Source organism: Cydia strobilella, chromosome 5, assembly GCF_947568885.1.
Source record: "Cydia strobilella chromosome 5, ilCydStro3.1, whole genome shotgun sequence".
NCBI classification, from domain to species: domain Eukaryota; kingdom Metazoa; phylum Arthropoda; class Insecta; order Lepidoptera; family Tortricidae; genus Cydia; species Cydia strobilella.
This window is the reverse complement of record NC_086045.1, coordinates 80,457-99,748: the sequence shown is the minus strand read 5'-3', so window position 1 is coordinate 99,748 and position 19,292 is coordinate 80,457. Positions and strand designations below refer to the sequence as shown.

The 19,292-nt window shown below is 52.5% G+C and overlaps 1 protein-coding gene across 1 annotated transcript in view; it reads right to left on the bottom strand.

Annotated features, from left to right (window-relative positions):
- Window positions 1-19,027, bottom strand: part of LOC134741263 (coatomer subunit beta) — a 41,720-nt gene extending 22,693 nt beyond the window's left edge. Inside the window, exons 1-13 of the mRNA XM_063673974.1 lie at window positions 18,845-19,027; window positions 17,913-18,007; window positions 17,327-17,556; window positions 16,934-17,103; window positions 16,632-16,839; window positions 13,051-13,188; window positions 7,278-7,476; window positions 6,708-6,853; window positions 5,712-5,852; window positions 3,861-4,019; window positions 3,585-3,700; window positions 1,764-1,948; window positions 583-755 (exon numbers count right to left, since the gene is read on the bottom strand). Of these exons, the coding sequence (XP_063530044.1) occupies window positions 583-755; window positions 1,764-1,948; window positions 3,585-3,700; window positions 3,861-4,019; window positions 5,712-5,852; window positions 6,708-6,853; window positions 7,278-7,476; window positions 13,051-13,188; window positions 16,632-16,839; window positions 16,934-17,103; window positions 17,327-17,556; window positions 17,913-18,003 (1,956 nt within the window). The 5' untranslated portion in view covers window positions 18,004-18,007; window positions 18,845-19,027. The remainder of the gene's footprint in view (window positions 1-582; window positions 756-1,763; window positions 1,949-3,584; window positions 3,701-3,860; window positions 4,020-5,711; window positions 5,853-6,707; window positions 6,854-7,277; window positions 7,477-13,050; window positions 13,189-16,631; window positions 16,840-16,933; window positions 17,104-17,326; window positions 17,557-17,912; window positions 18,008-18,844) is intronic.
- Between the last annotated feature and the right edge of the window lie 265 nt (window positions 19,028-19,292).

Below are 19,292 nucleotides of genomic sequence, written 5' to 3'. Positions count from 1 at the left end.
CCGACGGTTAGGCCATAATGAGTTACCTCCTTGTTGTCTCTCAAGCTAGCTTGCTCCTGCAACAGCGCGTGCAGCGCGGCCCGGGCGCGGGGGCCGAGCGCGTCCCGCACGACGGCGACGGCGGGTCTGGTGTAGGGCACCGACGGTTAGGCCATAATGAGTTACCTCCTTGTTGTCTCTCAAGCTAGCTTGCTCCTGCAACAGCGCGTGCAGCGCGGCCCGGGCGCGGGGGCCGAGCGCGTCCCGCACGACGGCGACGGCGGGTCTGGTGTAGGGCACCGACGGTTAGGCCATAATGAGTTACCTCCTTGTTGTCTCTCAAGCTAGCTTGCTCCTGCAACAGCGCGTGCAGCGCGGCCCGGGCGCGGGGGCCGAGCGCGTCCCGCACGACGGCGACGGCGGGTCTGGTGTAGGGCACCGACGGTTAGGCCATAATGAATTACCTCCTTGTTGTCTCTCAAGCTAGCTTGCTCCTGCAACAGCGCGTGCAGTGCGGCCCGGGCGCGGGGGCCGAGCGCGTCCCGCACGACGGCGACGGCGGGTCTGGTGTAGGGCACCGACGGTTAGGCCATAATGAGTTACCTCCTTGTTGTCTCTCAAGCTAGCTTGCTCCTGCAACAGCGCGTGCAGCGCGGCCCGGGCGCGGGGGCCGAGCGCGTCCCGCACGACGGCGACGGCGGGGCGCGCCGCGGCCGCGCGCAGGCACAGCGCCGCGTGCTCCACGTCGTCCGCGGTCAGCCCCGAGGACGGGGACGCTGCGAACGTAACTCCGTGTCAATACACCGGCGACAGGTTTGAGATAGGGCCTGTCGGACGACAACGACGGGACTCATTATTATTTAACATTTATAATACATTCGTATCGCTAACGATTTCGAGTCAAACTGGGCGGGTGAATTGTCATTCCGGGGAAAGTAAATAGGCTCCGGACTATAGTATTTTATACGATCGCGATATGATAGAGAGCTTTTCGGTCGAGTACCGTGTTTAAGCACCGAAGCTCGCCGAGTTGCTTCAGTAGGTTACGAGATTGAAAAGCTCGATTATATCACTATTGTCTACGATACTTTTTCTACGAGGACAAAAAAATATACTTTCGACTAGTAGAATCATATAAGTAAACGAACTAAAAGTATACAGCTAAGATACGCGAGCTGCCGCAGCCCGCGATACCTTCATACTCGCGCGCGCCCCGGCCGCCGGGCCCGGCGCCCCCGGCGGGTTGGACGACGACACCTCCTCGTAACTCATGAGGCCCTGGTACCTGCTCCGCGCTAAATTCAATTTTAGGACAGTTTTTTTTTCGATTTTGGCCACCGTAGCCTAGGGAGACTAACAAGCAACGCTACGCGGTTTTCGTAAGGTATGGATGTTGCTATATGAAAGGTGTCACATGCGCGTTTCTGACTTACGAAGTGATTGTTTCTACTACAACATAAAATAAAATGTTTTTGTTGGCCAACCGATCACAGAGCAGATACGACGCGGCAGCGTGTTTAAGTAGGCTAATTTGCATTGAATCGAATCTCCTTAAACAAGAAATATTTTATCGAAATGTATGAAGTTCTATTTTCAAAAAGTTCACTAAACCGTATCGATAAAATTCTTATGCTCGAGTGCCATAGGTAGACTATCCGACATTGAAAAGAGTAAGGTTGTAGTGTTATATATGAAGTTATAATACACAGATTATAGTCGGTGAAGCTCTCCCCGAGTACTCGGGACGAGGACGGCTCGCCTAGAGAACTAGTCACAGTACGTACCGTTCTTCTTGTGCTGGGCCAGCAGCGCGGAGATGAGATGCAGCGCCCTGGTGGCGCGGCCGTGGTCCAGCTTGAGCGCGAGCTTGGCCAGCGCGGAGCAGGCGCCGGCCGCAGTGAAGCTCTCCCCCGAGACCAGCGCGTGCGCCAGCCCGCCGTCGTGAGAGGACGAGGACGAGGGGTCCGTCCTGGAACATGCGGAACGGTCAGTTTCGAGACGTGTTAAGGGTCGGTTCGCCCGAACCGTCTACGACGCTGCGTTCACGAGATATTACACTATAGAAAATTTCAGAGATCGCTGCCGATTGACGTCGATCGGTCCGTCAATTGTGACGGATCGGTAAGCTCTCCTCCTGCTAATTCTATATTGCGACCACGAGCCGCCCCGGCTGCGACATGCCGCCGAGCGCCCGTCCGTCAGCTCGGTCAGCCCGCAGCTCGTCTCCGTATCTAGTCGGTAATGGATCTAGGACAGTAGTTGTACTGTAGGTAGTGTATACTCACTGGGGCAGGTTGAAGGCGGACTGCGAGGCGTAGGTGCCGTCGCTGGTGACGAGTTGTCGCGGCGCCGCCGTGTCTGCTCGCGGCGCCGCCGGGTCTAGGACAGTAGCTGTACTGTAGGTAGTGTATACTCACTGGGGCAGGTTGAAGGCGGACTGCGAGGCGTAGGTGCCGTCGCTGGTGACGAGTTGTCGCGGCGCCGCCGTGTCTGCTCGCGGCGCCGCCGGGTCTAGGACAGTAGCTGTACTGTAGGTAGTGTATACTCACTGGGGCAGGTTGAAGGCGGACTGCGAGGCGTAGGTGCCGTCGCTGGTGACGAGTTGTCGCGGCGCCGCCGTGTCTGCTCGCGGCGCCGCCGGGTCTAGGACAGTAGCTGTACTGTAGGTAGTGTATACTCACTGGGGCAGGTTGAAGGCGGACTGCGAGGCGTAGGTGCCGTCGCTGGTGACGAGTTGTCGCGGCGCCGCCGTGTCTGCTCGCGGCGCCGCCGGGTCTAGGACAGTAGCTGTACTGTAGGTAGTGTATACTCACTGGGGCAGGTTGAAGGCGGACTGCGAGGCGTAGGTGCCGTCGCTGGTGACGAGTTGTCGCGGCGCCGCCGTGTCTGCTCGCGGCGCCGCCGGGTCTAGGACAGTAGCTGTACTGTAGGTAGTGTATACTCACTGGGGCAGGTTGAAGGCGGACTGCGAGGCGTAGGTGCCGTCGCTGGTGACGAGTTGTCGCGGCGCCGCCGTGTCTGCTCGCGGCGCCGCCGGGTCTAGGACAGTAGCTGTACTGTAGGTAGTGTATACTCACTGGGGCAGGTTGAAGGCGGACTGCGAGGCGTAGGTGCCGTCGCTGGTGACGAGTTGTCGCGGCGCCGCCGTGTCTGCTCGCGGCGCCGCCGGGTCTAGGACAGTAGCTGTACTGTAGGTAGTGTATACTCACTGGGGCAGGTTGAAGGCGGACTGCGAGGCGTAGGTGCCGTCGCTGGTGACGAGTTGTCGCGGCGCCGCCGTGTCTGCTCGCGGCGCCGCCGGGTCTAGGACAGTAGCTGTACTGTAGGTAGTGTATACTCACTGGGGCAGGTTGAAGGCGGACTGCGAGGCGTAGGTGCCGTCGCTGGTGACGAGTTGTCGCGGCGCCGCCGTGTCTGCTCGCGGCGCCGCCGGGTCTAGGACAGTAGCTGTACTGTAGGTAGTGTATACTCACTGGGGCAGGTTGAAGGCGGACTGCGAGGCGTAGGTGCCGTCGCTGGTGACGAGTTGTCGCGGCGCCGCCGTGTCTGCTCGCGGCGCCGCCGGGTCTAGGACAGTAGCTGTACTGTAGGTAGTGTATACTCACTGGGGCAGGTTGAAGGCGGACTGCGAGGCGTAGGTGCCGTCGCTGGTGACGAGTTGTCGCGGCGCCGCCGTGTCTGCTCGCGGCGCCGCCGTGTGGGGCGAGGGCGAGCTCTCCTCCTGCTAATTCTATATTGTTAACCCTCTCTCTTACAAGTTTTGATACGTTCAGACAAAATGAAATACAACGATAGACTTCGTTTTTTATAGTAACTCGAGCATTTGCAAGACAACAAATTACATCAAACGTTTGGTGGACGAGTGGGGGGGGGGGTTATACCTTATCTTCTTCGCTGGTGGTGGGTAGCGGTATGGCGGCGGCGAGAACGTCGAGCGCGGCCTCGGCAGTGTCGGCCGTGTCGGCGAACTCGGCGAGCAGCCACAGCGCTGCGCGCGCTATCTTGCCCACTTTGATCTGGGGCACCGCTTCTAGCAGTTTCTGAAATAGAAACGGTTCGTGGCGGTGTTCAAAATAATGTTGATTTTCGATTTCATTATTTTTATTTAAAAAAAACATTGTTTATTTTATGATTTATTCGATGTCAACACAATTGAAATACGAAGAAGAAAAAGAAGTTTATATTTATTATATTATTGTAAAAAAATAAACGATATCGTTTACTTTTTTAATGTGGCCATACTTTGCTTTGACCTGTCACTTTTGTCTGTGTCACACGTCATACGTCAAAATTGTGAAGTGAGGTTATGTACGTAGATTGCAATGCCGCTTTAAATTATCGCCGTTATAATTTTGTAATTTGTTATTGAGAAAGGAGTGACTGAAGCAGGAATAAACTTTAAATGTCGTTTCTTTGTTTACAGGTCGGTATTGTTAGTATTAGTACATACAGTGTGGGTTAAAATTAAACCGTGTATTATAAAATAATAAATCTTTGTTTACAGAGCAACACATGAAGTTATTCTTTGTTCCAATCCATATCAACAAGTGAAATCATCTTATATTATTATAATGAAATTTGAATACGATTCCTCCCGCGACCCTATTCTAGTTTTTTGACGAGATAAGTACGAGCCACTGTAATCGACGTAATCATACCCTATCGAGTGTTTTTTCATCAAACGAATTTTGCAATATGAGATTTCAATGTTTTCGATGTTTGTTTGATCGACCCTTGTGAACCTTGTCACAGAACACGAAGGTTGACATTAAGCCGGAACTATGCCCGCCAGTTGACGTCTTTGGCGATCAAATCACAAATGGTTAATAAAGAATGTAATATATTTAGTTGTAAACTATCGAAAAGCGAATGATCGGTACCTGATACAGGGCGGGTCTCAGGTCAGGGAAGGCGGCCAGTGCCTCCCGCACGAACGCCATGACGTCGGCCGCGGCCGCCTCGCCGCCCTCGCCCACCATCTCCAGCAGCGCCGGCGCCACGCTGCCCGCCACTTCTAGTTACCTGGTAGAGTGTGGGCCTGAGGTCAGGGAAGGCGGCCAGTGCCTCCCGCACGAACGCCATGACGTCGGCCGCGGCCGCCTCGCCGCCCTCGCCCACCATCTCCAGCAGCGCCGGCGCCACGCTGCCCGCCACTTCTAGTTACCTGGTAGAGTGTGGGCCTGAGGTCAGGGAAGGCGGCCAGTGCCTCCCGCACGAACGCCATGACGTCGGCCGCGGCCGCCTCGCCGCCCTCGCCCACCATCTCCAGCAGCGCCGGCGCCACGCTGCCCGCCACTTCTAGTTACCTGGTAGAGTGTGGGCCTGAGGTCAGGGAAGGCGGCCAGTGCCTCCCGCACGAACGCCATGACGTCGGCCGCGGCCGCCTCGCCGCCCTCGCCCACCATCTCCAGCAGCGCCGGCGCCACGCTGCCCGCCACTTCTAGTTACCTGGTAGAGTGTGGGCCTGAGGTCAGGGAAGGCGGCCAGTGCCTCCCGCACGAACGCCATGACGTCGGCCGCGGCCGCCTCGCCGCCCTCGCCCACCATCTCCAGCAGCGCCGGCGCCACGCTGCCCGCCACTTCTAGTTACCTGGTAGAGTGTGGGCCTGATGTCAGGGAAGGCGGCCAGTGCCTCCCGCACGAACGCCATGACGTCGGCCGCGGCCGCCTCGCCGCCCTCGCCCACCATCTCCAGCAGCGCCGGCGCCACGCTGCCCGCCACTTCTAGTTACCTGGTAGAGTGTGGGCCTGAGGTCAGGGAAGGCGGCCAGTGCCTCCCGCACGAACGCCATGACGTCGGCCGCGGCCGCCTCGCCGCCCTCGCCCACCATCTCCAGCAGCGCCGGCGCCACGCTGCCCGCCACTTCCGGGAACTGTCACATAATCACTGTTACAGTTCACTTCATCCTTGTGTAATCAATATTATACTTGTGTATGAATTTGAGTTCAGAGGGGTCATTGAGTATTTATAGTTAATAATGTGCTGTTATATTATAGTTTTATCTACAGTGCTCTGAAGAATTGTTTGACATGATGCCAACGGCCGCTTTCTATCACCGCACCGCTCGCCATCGGCAGGGTGTTCATCCTCACACCCTAGCACCTAAATGGTCGCGTACTGTGCGGTTTAAGAGGAATTTCCTCCCGCGTACGCTTCGGCTGTGGAATGAGCTCCCTGCCGAGGTTTTCCCGAGGGGCTACAGTATGGGGTTCTTCAAAAAAGGAGTGTACAGGTTTTTAAAGGGTCGGCAACGCGCGTGTAATATCTCTGGTGTTGCAGGCGTTCATAGGCTACGGTAACTGCTTACCATCAGGCGGGCCGTATGCTTGATTGCCACCGACGTGGTATAAAAAAAAAAAAAAAAAAGTATATAGCTCTAACTCACAAAATAAAGGGGACAAACAGAAAAAAACTTAACACTACAATTTTTTCAAAATAACGAATATAGTCGAACATTTTGGTGCTCCGATTTCAAAGAAGAGAGAAGTTAAATTCAATTGGCACCTTAAATCAGACTGTTAAAGTTGAAATTCTATTCTAATCCATCCAGTCATTTTTGTAGCTCTGAATTTGGAACCTTCTTTTATTTCATTACAGTTCAAAATACGATATGAATTTGTACTTTCAAAGGAGTTCATACTTATGTCGATAATTCTAGTAAAGATAGTGTAAGCATACCGGCCGAGTAATGGCGACGACGAGCACAAAATAAGATACGATAGCTGACCTTTAGAGCGGCCTTGTGCATGGCCCGCACCAGCAGCTGCCTATATTTGGCCGCATCGTCGTGGTCGGCGCTGCCTGCTCGCGCGGCTTCCTTGCGGAGCACTTGTACTAGCTCCTCGGCGTGACGGGAACTCACCAGCTCCAATGCTGATGATACACAATACGGTTACAAAAGATACGCGTTACACTATACAACGATGTTAACAGAAAAATTTTATAAACATCCGGCCCTGACTCGATCCCACTAAGGCATTTTTATTGAATATCGGGTAGTAATGTTTATTTATTTATTTATTTATTTATCCTATATTACCTAGAATGAATCTATGGACGTCTTATTCATTAAAATCTCAGCAGTTTTGACAATACGGACGATAATTAATGATGAAAATGAAAATGAAAAATGATTTATTGGGTACACAACAGGTTGGTTTAGACGCAGTGAGGCAAGATTACTCGTTTAAAAAAAGTATCACAACGTTGTCGTTTCCGAGGTTTTCGGGGACAGCCTCAAGGCGGGCATCCTAAAATTCAAGTAAAAAAAAATGTTATGATCTCAAATGGCACCTACCCAAAGTCAAAGTGTGTTTCCTAACGTCCAAATCAGACGAGGCGAGCACTCTCAACACATCCATGGCCAAGTCCGGCAACGCCCTGGCCGCGGCCTCTCCCCCCTCCTTCCGCAAGGCAGACAGACGGCCGAGTACGATCAGTTTCACGTTGTTGTCGCTCTCCTTCACGATCAGGTCGATGTAGCACGCTGCGGCGGCCTGGGGGGGTGGGGGGAAAGTGTTCGTGTAACAGTTATATAATTGAAAATTATATTCGAGTATTTATTGAAAAAAGTCGATTAGCGTAATTTTCTGTCACTAAAGGTCGGTTGCACCAAACCGTCTGTCACCGTTAAATAGCGTTCGCTACTCGTAAATTTTATCGCATGGGAAGTTTCATAGTTGACTGCCGCGTGACATTAATCAGTCTGCTAAATGTGGTCAGTGCAACCGGTAAGTATAAATGTGAATATGTGAGTAGAATTGTAAAAAGGTTGACTACGATTTGAACTTCCTATTTGCGACTAACACAACGATTGCGTCTTGAAGGAAGTCATTTTCAAGAAAAATTTCGTGCCCCAAGTTTAACAGCTGAAGGAAAAAGTTCAGGAAGGTCTCCAAAGAGCACGTTCTTGGAACAGGTACTCGTATATATAGGTACTCGTATACTGTACTTACAGTGACGGCGGCAGGAGCGGCGGACAGCGTGACGAGGGTCCCCGCGGCCTCGTAGCGCACGGCGGCGCTCGGCGCGTTCAGGAGCCCGTACACGGTGCGGATGAAGCGCGCGCGCTCCGAGGGGTTCGCGTGGCACACCTGGATATATAGGTATACTGTACTTACAGTGACGGCGGCAGGAGCGGCGGACAGCGTGACGAGGGTCCCCGCGGCCTCGTAGCGCACGGCGGCGCTCGGCGCGTTCAGGAGCCCGTACACGGTGCGGATGAAGCGCGCGCGCTCCGAGGGGTTCGCGTGGCACACCTGGATATATAGGTATACTGTACTTACAGTGACGGCGGCAGGAGCGGCGGACAGCGTGACGAGGGTCCCCGCGGCCTCGTAGCGCACGGCGGCGCTCGGCGCGTTCAGGAGCCCGTACACGGTGCGGATGAAGCGCGCGCGCTCCGAGGGGTTCGCGTGGCACACCTGGATATATAGGTATACTGTACTTACAGTGACGGCGGCAGGAGCGGCGGACAGCGTGACGAGGGTCCCCGCGGCCTCGTAGCGCACGGCGGCGCTCGGCGCGTTCAGGAGCCCGTACACGGTGCGGATGAAGCGCGCGCGCTCCGAGGGGTTCGCGTGGCACACCTGGATATATAGGTATACTGTACTTACAGTGACGGCGGCAGGAGCGGCGGACAGCGTGACGAGGGTCCCCGCGGCCTCGTAGCGCACGGCGGCGCTCGGCGCGTTCAGGAGCCCGTACACGGTGCGGATGAAGCGCGCGCGCTCCGAGGGGTTCGCGTGGCACACCTGGATATATAGGTATACTGTACTTACAGTGACGGCGGCAGGAGCGGCGGACAGCGTGACGAGGGTCCCCGCGGCCTCGTAGCGCACGGCGGCGCTCGGCGCGTTCAGGAGCCCGTACACGGTGCGGATGAAGCGCGCGCGCTCCGAGGGGTTCGCGTGGCACACCTGGATATATAGGTATACTGTACTTACAGTGACGGCGGCAGGAGCGGCGGACAGCGTGACGAGGGTCCCCGCGGCCTCGTAGCGCACGGCGGCGCTCGGCGCGTTCAGGAGCCCGTACACGGTGCGGATGAAGCGCGCGCGCTCCGAGGGGTTCGCGTGGCACACCTGGATATATAGGTATACTGTACTTACAGTGACGGCGGCAGGAGCGGCGGACAGCGTGACGAGGGTCCCCGCGGCCTCGTAGCGCACGGCGGCGCTCGGCGCGTTCAGGAGCCCGTACACGGTGCGGATGAAGCGCGCGCGCTCCGAGGGGTTCGCGTGGCACACCTGGATATATAGGTATACTGTACTTACAGTGACGGCGGCAGGAGCGGCGGACAGCGTGACGAGGGTCCCCGCGGCCTCGTAGCGCACGGCGGCGCTCGGCGCGTTCAGGAGCCCGTACACGGTGCGGATGAAGCGCGCGCGCTCCGAGGGGTTCGCGTGGCACACCTGGATATATAGGTATACTGTACTTACAGTGACGGCGGCAGGAGCGGCGGACAGCGTGACGAGGGTCCCCGCGGCCTCGTAGCGCACGGCGGCGCTCGGCGCGTTCAGGAGCCCGTACACGGTGCGGATGAAGCGCGCGCGCTCCGAGGGGTTCGCGTGGCACACCTGGATATATAGGTATACTGTACTTACAGTGACGGCGGCAGGAGCGGCGGACAGCGTGACGAGGGTCCCCGCGGCCTCGTAGCGCACGGCGGCGCTCGGCGCGTTCAGGAGCCCGTACACGGTGCGGATGAAGCGCGCGCGCTCCGAGGGGTTCGCGTGGCACACCTGGATATATAGGTATACTGTACTTACAGTGACGGCGGCAGGAGCGGCGGACAGCGTGACGAGGGTCCCCGCGGCCTCGTAGCGCACGGCGGCGCTCGGCGCGTTCAGGAGCCCGTACACGGTGCGGATGAAGCGCGCGCGCTCCGAGGGGTTCGCGTGGCACACCTGGATATATAGGTATACTGTACTTACAGTGACGGCGGCAGGAGCGGCGGACAGCGTGACGAGGGTCCCCGCGGCCTCGTAGCGCACGGCGGCGCTCGGCGCGTTCAGGAGCCCGTACACGGTGCGGATGAAGCGCGCGCGCTCCGAGGGGTTCGCGTGGCACACCTGGATATATAGGTATACTGTACTTACAGTGACGGCGGCAGGAGCGGCGGACAGCGTGACGAGGGTCCCCGCGGCCTCGTAGCGCACGGCGGCGCTCGGCGCGTTCAGGAGCCCGTACACGGTGCGGATGAAGCGCGCGCGCTCCGAGGGGTTCGCGTGGCACACCTGGATATATAGGTATACTGTACTTACAGTGACGGCGGCAGGAGCGGCGGACAGCGTGACGAGGGTCCCCGCGGCCTCGTAGCGCACGGCGGCGCTCGGCGCGTTCAGGAGCCCGTACACGGTGCGGATGAAGCGCGCGCGCTCCGAGGGGTTCGCGTGGCACACCTGGATATATAGGTATACTGTACTTACAGTGACGGCGGCAGGAGCGGCGGACAGCGTGACGAGGGTCCCCGCGGCCTCGTAGCGCACGGCGGCGCTCGGCGCGTTCAGGAGCCCGTACACGGTGCGGATGAAGCGCGCGCGCTCCGAGGGGTTCGCGTGGCACACCTGGATATATAGGTATACTGTACTTACAGTGACGGCGGCAGGAGCGGCGGACAGCGTGACGAGGGTCCCCGCGGCCTCGTAGCGCACGGCGGCGCTCGGCGCGTTCAGGAGCCCATACACGGTGCGGATGAAGCGCGCGCGCTCCGAGGGGTTCGCGTGGCACACCTGGATATATAGGTATACTGTACTTACAGTGACGGCGGCAGGAGCGGCGGACAGCGTGACGAGGGTCCCCGCGGCCTCGTAGCGCACGGCGGCGCTCGGCGCGTTCAGGAGCCCGTACACGGTGCGGATGAAGCGCGCGCGCTCCGAGGGGTTCGCGTGGCACACCTGGATATATAGGTATACTGTACTTACAGTGACGGCGGCAGGAGCGGCGGACAGCGTGACGAGGGTCCCCGCGGCCTCGTAGCGCACGGCGGCGCTCGGCGCGTTCAGGAGCCCGTACACGGTGCGGATGAAGCGCGCGCGCTCCGAGGGGTTCGCGTGGCACACCTGGATATATAGGTATACTGTACTTACAGTGACGGCGGCAGGAGCGGCGGACAGCGTGACGAGGGTCCCCGCGGCCTCGTAGCGCACGGCGGCGCTCGGCGCGTTCAGGAGCCCGTACACGGTGCGGATGAAGCGCGCGCGCTCCGAGGGGTTCGCGTGGCACACCTGGATATATAGGTATACTGTACTTACAGTGACGGCGGCAGGAGCGGCGGACAGCGTGACGAGGGTCCCCGCGGCCTCGTAGCGCACGGCGGCGCTCGGCGCGTTCAGGAGCCCGTACACGGTGCGGATGAAGCGCGCGCGCTCCGAGGGGTTCGCGTGGCACACCTGGATATATAGGTATACTGTACTTACAGTGACGGCGGCAGGAGCGGCGGACAGCGTGACGAGGGTCCCCGCGGCCTCGTAGCGCACGGCGGCGCTCGGCGCGTTCAGGAGCCCGTACACGGTGCGGATGAAGCGCGCGCGCTCCGAGGGGTTCGCGTGGCACACCTGGATATATAGGTATACTGTACTTACAGTGACGGCGGCAGGAGCGGCGGACAGCGTGACGAGGGTCCCCGCGGCCTCGTAGCGCACGGCGGCGCTCGGCGCGTTCAGGAGCCCGTACACGGTGCGGATGAAGCGCGCGCGCTCCGAGGGGTTCGCGTGGCACACCTGGATATATAGGTATACTGTACTTACAGTGACGGCGGCAGGAGCGGCGGACAGCGTGACGAGGGTCCCCGCGGCCTCGTAGCGCACGGCGGCGCTCGGCGCGTTCAGGAGCCCGTACACGGTGCGGATGAAGCGCGCGCGCTCCGAGGGGTTCGCGTGGCACACCTGGATATATAGGTATACTGTACTTACAGTGACGGCGGCAGGAGCGGCGGACAGCGTGACGAGGGTCCCCGCGGCCTCGTAGCGCACGGCGGCGCTCGGCGCGTTCAGGAGCCCGTACACGGTGCGGATGAAGCGCGCGCGCTCCGAGGGGTTCGCGTGGCACACCTGGATATATAGGTATACTGTACTTACAGTGACGGCGGCAGGAGCGGCGGACAGCGTGACGAGGGTCCCCGCGGCCTCGTAGCGCACGGCGGCGCTCGGCGCGTTCAGGAGCCCGTACACGGTGCGGATGAAGCGCGCGCGCTCCGAGGGGTTCGCGTGGCACACCTGGATATATAGGTATACTGTACTTACAGTGACGGCGGCAGGAGCGGCGGACAGCGTGACGAGGGTCCCCGCGGCCTCGTAGCGCACGGCGGCGCTCGGCGCGTTCAGGAGCCCGTACACGGTGCGGATGAAGCGCGCGCGCTCCGAGGGGTTCGCGTGGCACACCTGGATATATAGGTATACTGTACTTACAGTGACGGCGGCAGGAGCGGCGGACAGCGTGACGAGGGTCCCCGCGGCCTCGTAGCGCACGGCGGCGCTCGGCGCGTTCAGGAGCCCGTACACGGTGCGGATGAAGCGCGCGCGCTCCGAGGGGTTCGCGTGGCACACCTGGATATATAGGTATACTGTACTTACAGTGACGGCGGCAGGAGCGGCGGACAGCGTGACGAGGGTCCCCGCGGCCTCGTAGCGCACGGCGGCGCTCGGCGCGTTCAGGAGCCCGTACACGGTGCGGATGAAGCGCGCGCGCTCCGAGGGGTTCGCGTGGCACACCTGGATATATAGGTATTCTGTACTTACAGTGACGGCGGCAGGAGCGGCGGACAGCGTGACGAGGGTCCCCGCGGCCTCGTAGCGCACGGCGGCGCTCGGCGCGTTCAGGAGCCCGTACACGGTGCGGATGAAGCGCGCGCGCTCCGAGGGGTTCGCGTGGCACACCTGGATATATAGGTATACTGTACTTACAGTGACGGCGGCAGGAGCGGCGGACAGCGTGACGAGGGTCCCCGCGGCCTCGTAGCGCACGGCGGCGCTCGGCGCGTTCAGGAGCCCGTACACGGTGCGGATGAAGCGCGCGCGCTCCGAGGGGTTCGCGTGGCACACCTGGATATATAGGTATACTGTACTTACAGTGACGGCGGCAGGAGCGGCGGACAGCGTGACGAGGGTCCCCGCGGCCTCGTAGCGCACGGCGGCGCTCGGCGCGTTCAGGAGCCCGTACACGGTGCGGATGAAGCGCGCGCGCTCCGAGGGGTTCGCGTGGCACACCTGGGGGAATACACAATACTGCCGGTTGTCACTCCGAGGGGAGATGGTTTCATTTTGTTAATCGGATTGTTTAAAACGAAACCTACACCGAACGCTTTTCATGACAAAAAATTAAAATAATTGCAATTCTAAGATCGGAGTCGAGAAGTATTCCCTCGGGGCGTCCTCTAGCTGGCGCGGTTGCACGGAACACGGAATGGGTGAGCGGTGAAGGTAGGCTCGAGTCGGTCGTGAACGAAGAACTATTAGGAATGAGATCCCGTGAAGGACCGAAAGGAACTAAATCTTTTTGCACGCTCTCAATCGGTCTTTAGTTCCTTTCGTTCGGTGGCAATGGAGAGTGCTCGACCGAGTGAAATGGTCAATGGATGGAACGAAACGGTTGGCGATGTCGCCGGCACGAGTGTGAACACTGAACAAGATGAAAGAACGAAGTCACTCCCTGAGCCCGTATAATATGAAGGAAAACCAAATATTTTTCTACATATTAAATTTTTTGTATTGTGTTAAGGTGTTTTAATGTCGACACATCGTATCGTACAAGTTGAATTCAGAATTCAGTTCCCAAACATTGGAAAAAATCCAATGAAAACCGACTACTATTCATTCCCGGCTCTCAACCAGGGATGTTGCGAATATTCGCATCCACATCCGCGGAACTTCCGCATTATTTTCAAAATCCGCATCCGCATAAAATCGATGCGGAGCTTAATGCGGATGCGTATATACAGGAACGTCTTAGCGGCGGCGTAAGTGCTAGGTAATTTCGTCATTAGCCAATAGGAATCTCGTTTCGTTTTTGTGATTTGTCGATCGAGCACTTTAGCCTATGACAGACAGCGACAAGAAGTGAAAAGTTTGTTTTATTTGGACTTTAGTATAGTAATGCGATTGTGGGGCACCTATATTCTTGTTCAAATCTTCAAATACTATTTCTTCAAATATACAAAATAAAATTCGGTTGTACCCCTTCAAATTATGGAAGAGCGGGGCCTTCTGCCACAAGTATATTTTATACTTAAAAGAAGGTTCCAACCCTATTGCCATTTAAATGCACATTGTAAACCAAATAAATTATTTTTCATTTTTTCATTTTCATTTTTCAAATACTATAAGTTTCGTTTTTTTTAAATATAAATGACTAAAGTGTGATATTTGACGTTATTTATGTGCCTAATCTCGACGTTCGCATCCGCGGATGTGAGCCTTTCAAAATCCGCATTCGCATCCGCGGATGTCAAAAAATCGGCATCCGCAACATCCCTGCTCTCAACGACCGAACTGAACTAAAGGAACTAAAAGTCCGAACTAGTTTGTTTGACCGAATGACCGAGAGTGGAGCGCTCTCTGTAGTGACCGAGCAGACTCAAGCTTAGGTATAGGAAAAATAGTATATATGCATTCGGCCGGCAACCCCTTACTTCCCAGCCTCTGTAGTAATGTACTATTCACAAACGAGTATATGAGCAGGTGAGCGCGCAGCTCGCGGATGCGCAACACGGGTTTTGTCCGACACGAAGTACAGCCAGCAATCTTCTGAGCCACGTAGCGCAGATAATACCTATAGTAGATAGTGGGGGTAAAGCCGATACTGCTTACTTTGACTTTAAAAAAGCTATCGATCTCATTCATAACGACGTGTTGCTGTCAAAGTTGGCAGGCTTCGGTTTCACCCCACACTTAGTTAATTTTTTTGCAGACTATATGAGGGACAGACAGCTGAACAATAAGTAGAATATGAAGGGCACAGATCGAAACCTTATTTTACTAGATCAGGCGTAAGTCAGGGTAGCAATCTAGAGCCTCTCGAATTTTTCAAGATATAAACGATGATAAACGACATGGCTAAAACAGTAAAAGATGCTAAGTGTTTTATTATTTGTGGGTTAACCTGTGTTGTGTACAATAAAGTGATTACTACTAGTACTACTACTATTCGCAGATGACCTTAAGTTGTCCCTGGCGGTAAATAGTGATGATGACTGTAAAACGTTGCAGGCGGATATCGACAGAGTCGTACAGTGAAGCAAGAAATATCTTTTACAGTTTAATACCAAAAAATTTATGACTATCTCTCTCTCGGGCGCGTACTCCCATTCAAAATAGTTATAAGTTAGATGGAGATTTAATGGTTAGAGTCACAGAAGGAAGGGATCTAGGAGTCAGTTTTAACACTGAGTTAACGTTTTAAAGTCACATTTCGAATACATATATGTAAAAAAGCATTCACGAATCTAGGGTTCGTACTGAGGATGGCTAATGGATTCACAAATACGAAGTCTTGTCGTATAATGATCGTCTTTTTTTTAAATAACAATAATAAGAATTAGAATTGATGAAGTATAAATGAAGTTACAATTAATATTAAGAGGCCGTAGTCGATTTTGGAGCAAAAATTTTAAATTGATAGATTTAGTCGTTGAAATTATACACGTTTTGTTACGTAATATCTAAATAACAAGTATTGGTTTCTATTAGCACGTCTTCTCATCTTGCCTTTTAATAATGAGGTCGCAAGCGTGCGTCACCGGTAATATATGAAAAGAAGGGACAGTTTTTAAAAATTCATCAAAAATTTATGGTAGTGAATTATACAAATTGATGTATAAAAATAGTTTCAAAAAATGTTGTAGATTGTTTAAGTATCAAAATTACGTTGAAATTAAGTCGATTTTCAGAGAAATTGTCACTTGTTTTGAAGTAATTTCTGGAGAAAATTGATTTCGTCTAACTTTCATTTACACTACTTCAAAGTCATAATAATAAAAATGTAGTCTGATAAACGTCAAGTACAGGATATGTGTAATACAAAATTACCATGTTTAGCAGTCCAAACTTTACGAAATTTACAAATAAGAGCGACAAAATCAGTGCTTTACGCGCGTTTACCTAAACGTCCATCAGAAAAGCAAACATTACTAATTTAGTGAGTCTGTTTTCAAAAAACTGATCTGATAAAAGGTAAGATAAGAAGACGTGCTAATAGAAACCAGTACTTGTTATTTCAATTAGGTAACAAAAGGTGTAAAATTTCACGGACTAAATCTATCAATTTTACATTTTTGCGACTAAAATCGACACCGGCCTCTTAACTCTTTGTTATATTCAATAGGTAGTTATGTAGAAATAGTTATTTGTGCAACAAGAAAGGAAAGTTGGTTTTTCCTGCGAGTGTTTATTTTCAAAAACACGAGATGTAAAATAACTTTGCTCTCATGTTGCACACATAATTTTTCACCTCAGTAGTGAGAACATATTAAAGGTTAAAATGTATTTCGAATTACACAGAAAAATAGACAAAAAAAAAATTGTTAGATATACATAGGTACTTACTTGTATTTTTATATATTTCATTTTTGCTAAATTATCGCATCGGGTTCATCCCGTAATGATAATTGTATGTGTGGAAATAAAAAATAAAAAACTATTCGATGTCGACTTACCTTATAGATCAGCTCTACTATAACCAGCTGAAGGATATCTCCGAACCCGTGCACTGAATCCAGTCTAGCGGCTAGATAAGCTAGTGCCCGCTCCTGTTCGGCATGCAGCAGCATGAGGAAGGCGTTCCTCTTGCAGGACATGTCCTGCTCGCCGTCCAGGAAGTTGGCGATCAGCTCGGGCGCGTCGGGGATCAGGAAGTCGAAATTTCTGCAAGAAGGATGGGAATATATACTTAGAGATAGTGAGGGGTACCGCCGTGGGTGGGCGGGGGATCAGAACGTTAGCCGCAGCGGCAGCTGACCTGTATATAGTGAAGATGGCCAGCACGGCGTTGCGGCGCACGTAGGAGTGGCGGTGGTCGAGGCAGGCCCGGATGGCGGGCAGCAGGGGCTCCAAAAGTTCGGGCTCCTTTAGCTTGCAGAGGAACCTGAGCGTGGAGCCGCGGATGAACTCGTTCGGGTGCTGAAGGTCCTGATGGTTCAAAACATGGAAGATATTAGTCCAAGAGTGAGCCTATAAAGATTTGAAATTAACCTGCTTTTTTCTGGCGAACGGTACAATCACTACGTCATTCGCCGCATTTTAACAAGGTCTGAGAACTTGTCTACAATACATGCAAAGTAAGAACTTCTAGTTACAAGTATTGACTTAGTGTAACATCAGCAGACTGCTGATCTTTCCAAGAAGTACTGACCTTTCTGTACGCGTCGCACACCAGTATCATCTCCTGCAGCAGCTTGCCGTCAGGGCTGGTCTTGGGCACAATCTCCCAGAAGATGAGCAACAACTTCTTAATCATGTGGTCGTGTAGCGGCAGCACGAAGCGGATGATCACCATGAGGAGGCCCGGGATCTTCTCGCCGGAGAGGATGATGCCGATCACTTTCTTTAGGGCTTCAATCTTCTTTTTTGTGTCGCCTTTCTCTGTGGAAGCGCTTAGTGATATCAATAATGATATTTTTTTAATGTAACTAAAGCTAATCTACAATTTCTACAGGCAGAAATATGTTTTGTTGCAACTTTTTTAGAATCATTGTGACTGAAATAATTATGCAAATTTGTACATCATTATTGCAAATGATGGCTTTAAGCAGTGAAACTTAACAAACTTTTGTAGCATGGAAAAAGAGATACTTCAAGTTAAATAATATTACATTTTTTATACACACAATTGTTGAGAAAGAAAAATAAAACTTCACAAAACAGCTTCTCTCAACACTGAAATACAATATCAGATCTTATCTCTTCTTCAAAGACTCATGAAATAGAAAATAACTAACCGAGGTCCAGTTTGAGCTGCATCTCATTGTAGGGCTCGGAGTCCGTGGGGAAGTTGATGAGGGTGTAGCATGGCTGTTCCACTCCTGACATGATGCTGAAACCAATCATGTACTTTTCACCAAGCCTCAAAATTGCATTGGTACTGTATGAATAAATTCCATGTATGTTTCTAGTACCAAGAGTTTGAAGAGGTAAGGAAGCTCAATAAGGAATTCAATCTTAAAGAAGCTATTCTGAACGCGGCTGTTTGGCTTGCAACAACAGTACATGTAAAATAGCACAGAAATCTATTTCTTTCATGACATCCCATGTAACCAATTTTCATGTACAATAAAACCTTGAATAGAGTATCAAACTGCCGCCCCTAACACTAATAAGAAATAATATTATTGATGTTTCTTAACATAAAAAGTAATATATTTAATTGTATTTGTATACATTTCAAGAGAGTACTTAGGTAACTCAAAAGTGAATACTCATGCAATATATTATATTATGCCAGAGTATTAAATCATAAAAGAAAAATGTTACATTAGTAATTACTGTGCAATGTACCCATTTCTCACAGACAATAAAGATTATGATTATGATTATGATAAAGTATTAAGGCCTGTGCAGGCCTTTACTTTACGTTTGGAAATATATAATAGTAGTATCAAAGCAATGGTAGTAGAATAGAATCTTATGATCATAACTTTTATTACAACATCTAAAATAAAGTGTACATACTGTACACCCCGTTTCAACAAAATCAGCAAATTATACTTATTATTTCTATGATTTGATATTGCTATATTTGTTGTTATGAAATTATAGCATCATTTTCATTACTTTACTGCATTAATACGGTTAAACACATATGGGTGTATCAGTAAATGCGATAAAAACTACTAAACACAAGATTGCGGCAGGAAAAATGGGGAACATTTACCTGCAGAAATTCTTATCTGTATTTACTTAAAAGTTCAACTGTAACTTATTGTAGCACTTGAAGCTTACACACAGTCTAATTCCCTGCTTTAGGTACACAAATTACACAAGATACAGTGGGAATTCAGATACTGCAAATTGTTTGGTGACATGGACACGATACGTGTCCATCAATGAGTTTTTGACGTTGACGTTTCACTGTTTCATGCATGACACAATGAGTATTGCCATCAGAAGATCAAAAGTACCTCATCAAAACATCATGTATCATAAAATAAAACTATGAAAACGGATTATATCGCGTATATTGAATTTATAATACATTTCATAGTTTTATTTCATGAGTAACTATCGCGGTAACCGAAGACAATATTATCATGTATCATAGTTTACATTTAATGTAACATCATCATCATCATCAGTGCACGACGAACAACCGCCGCGGACAC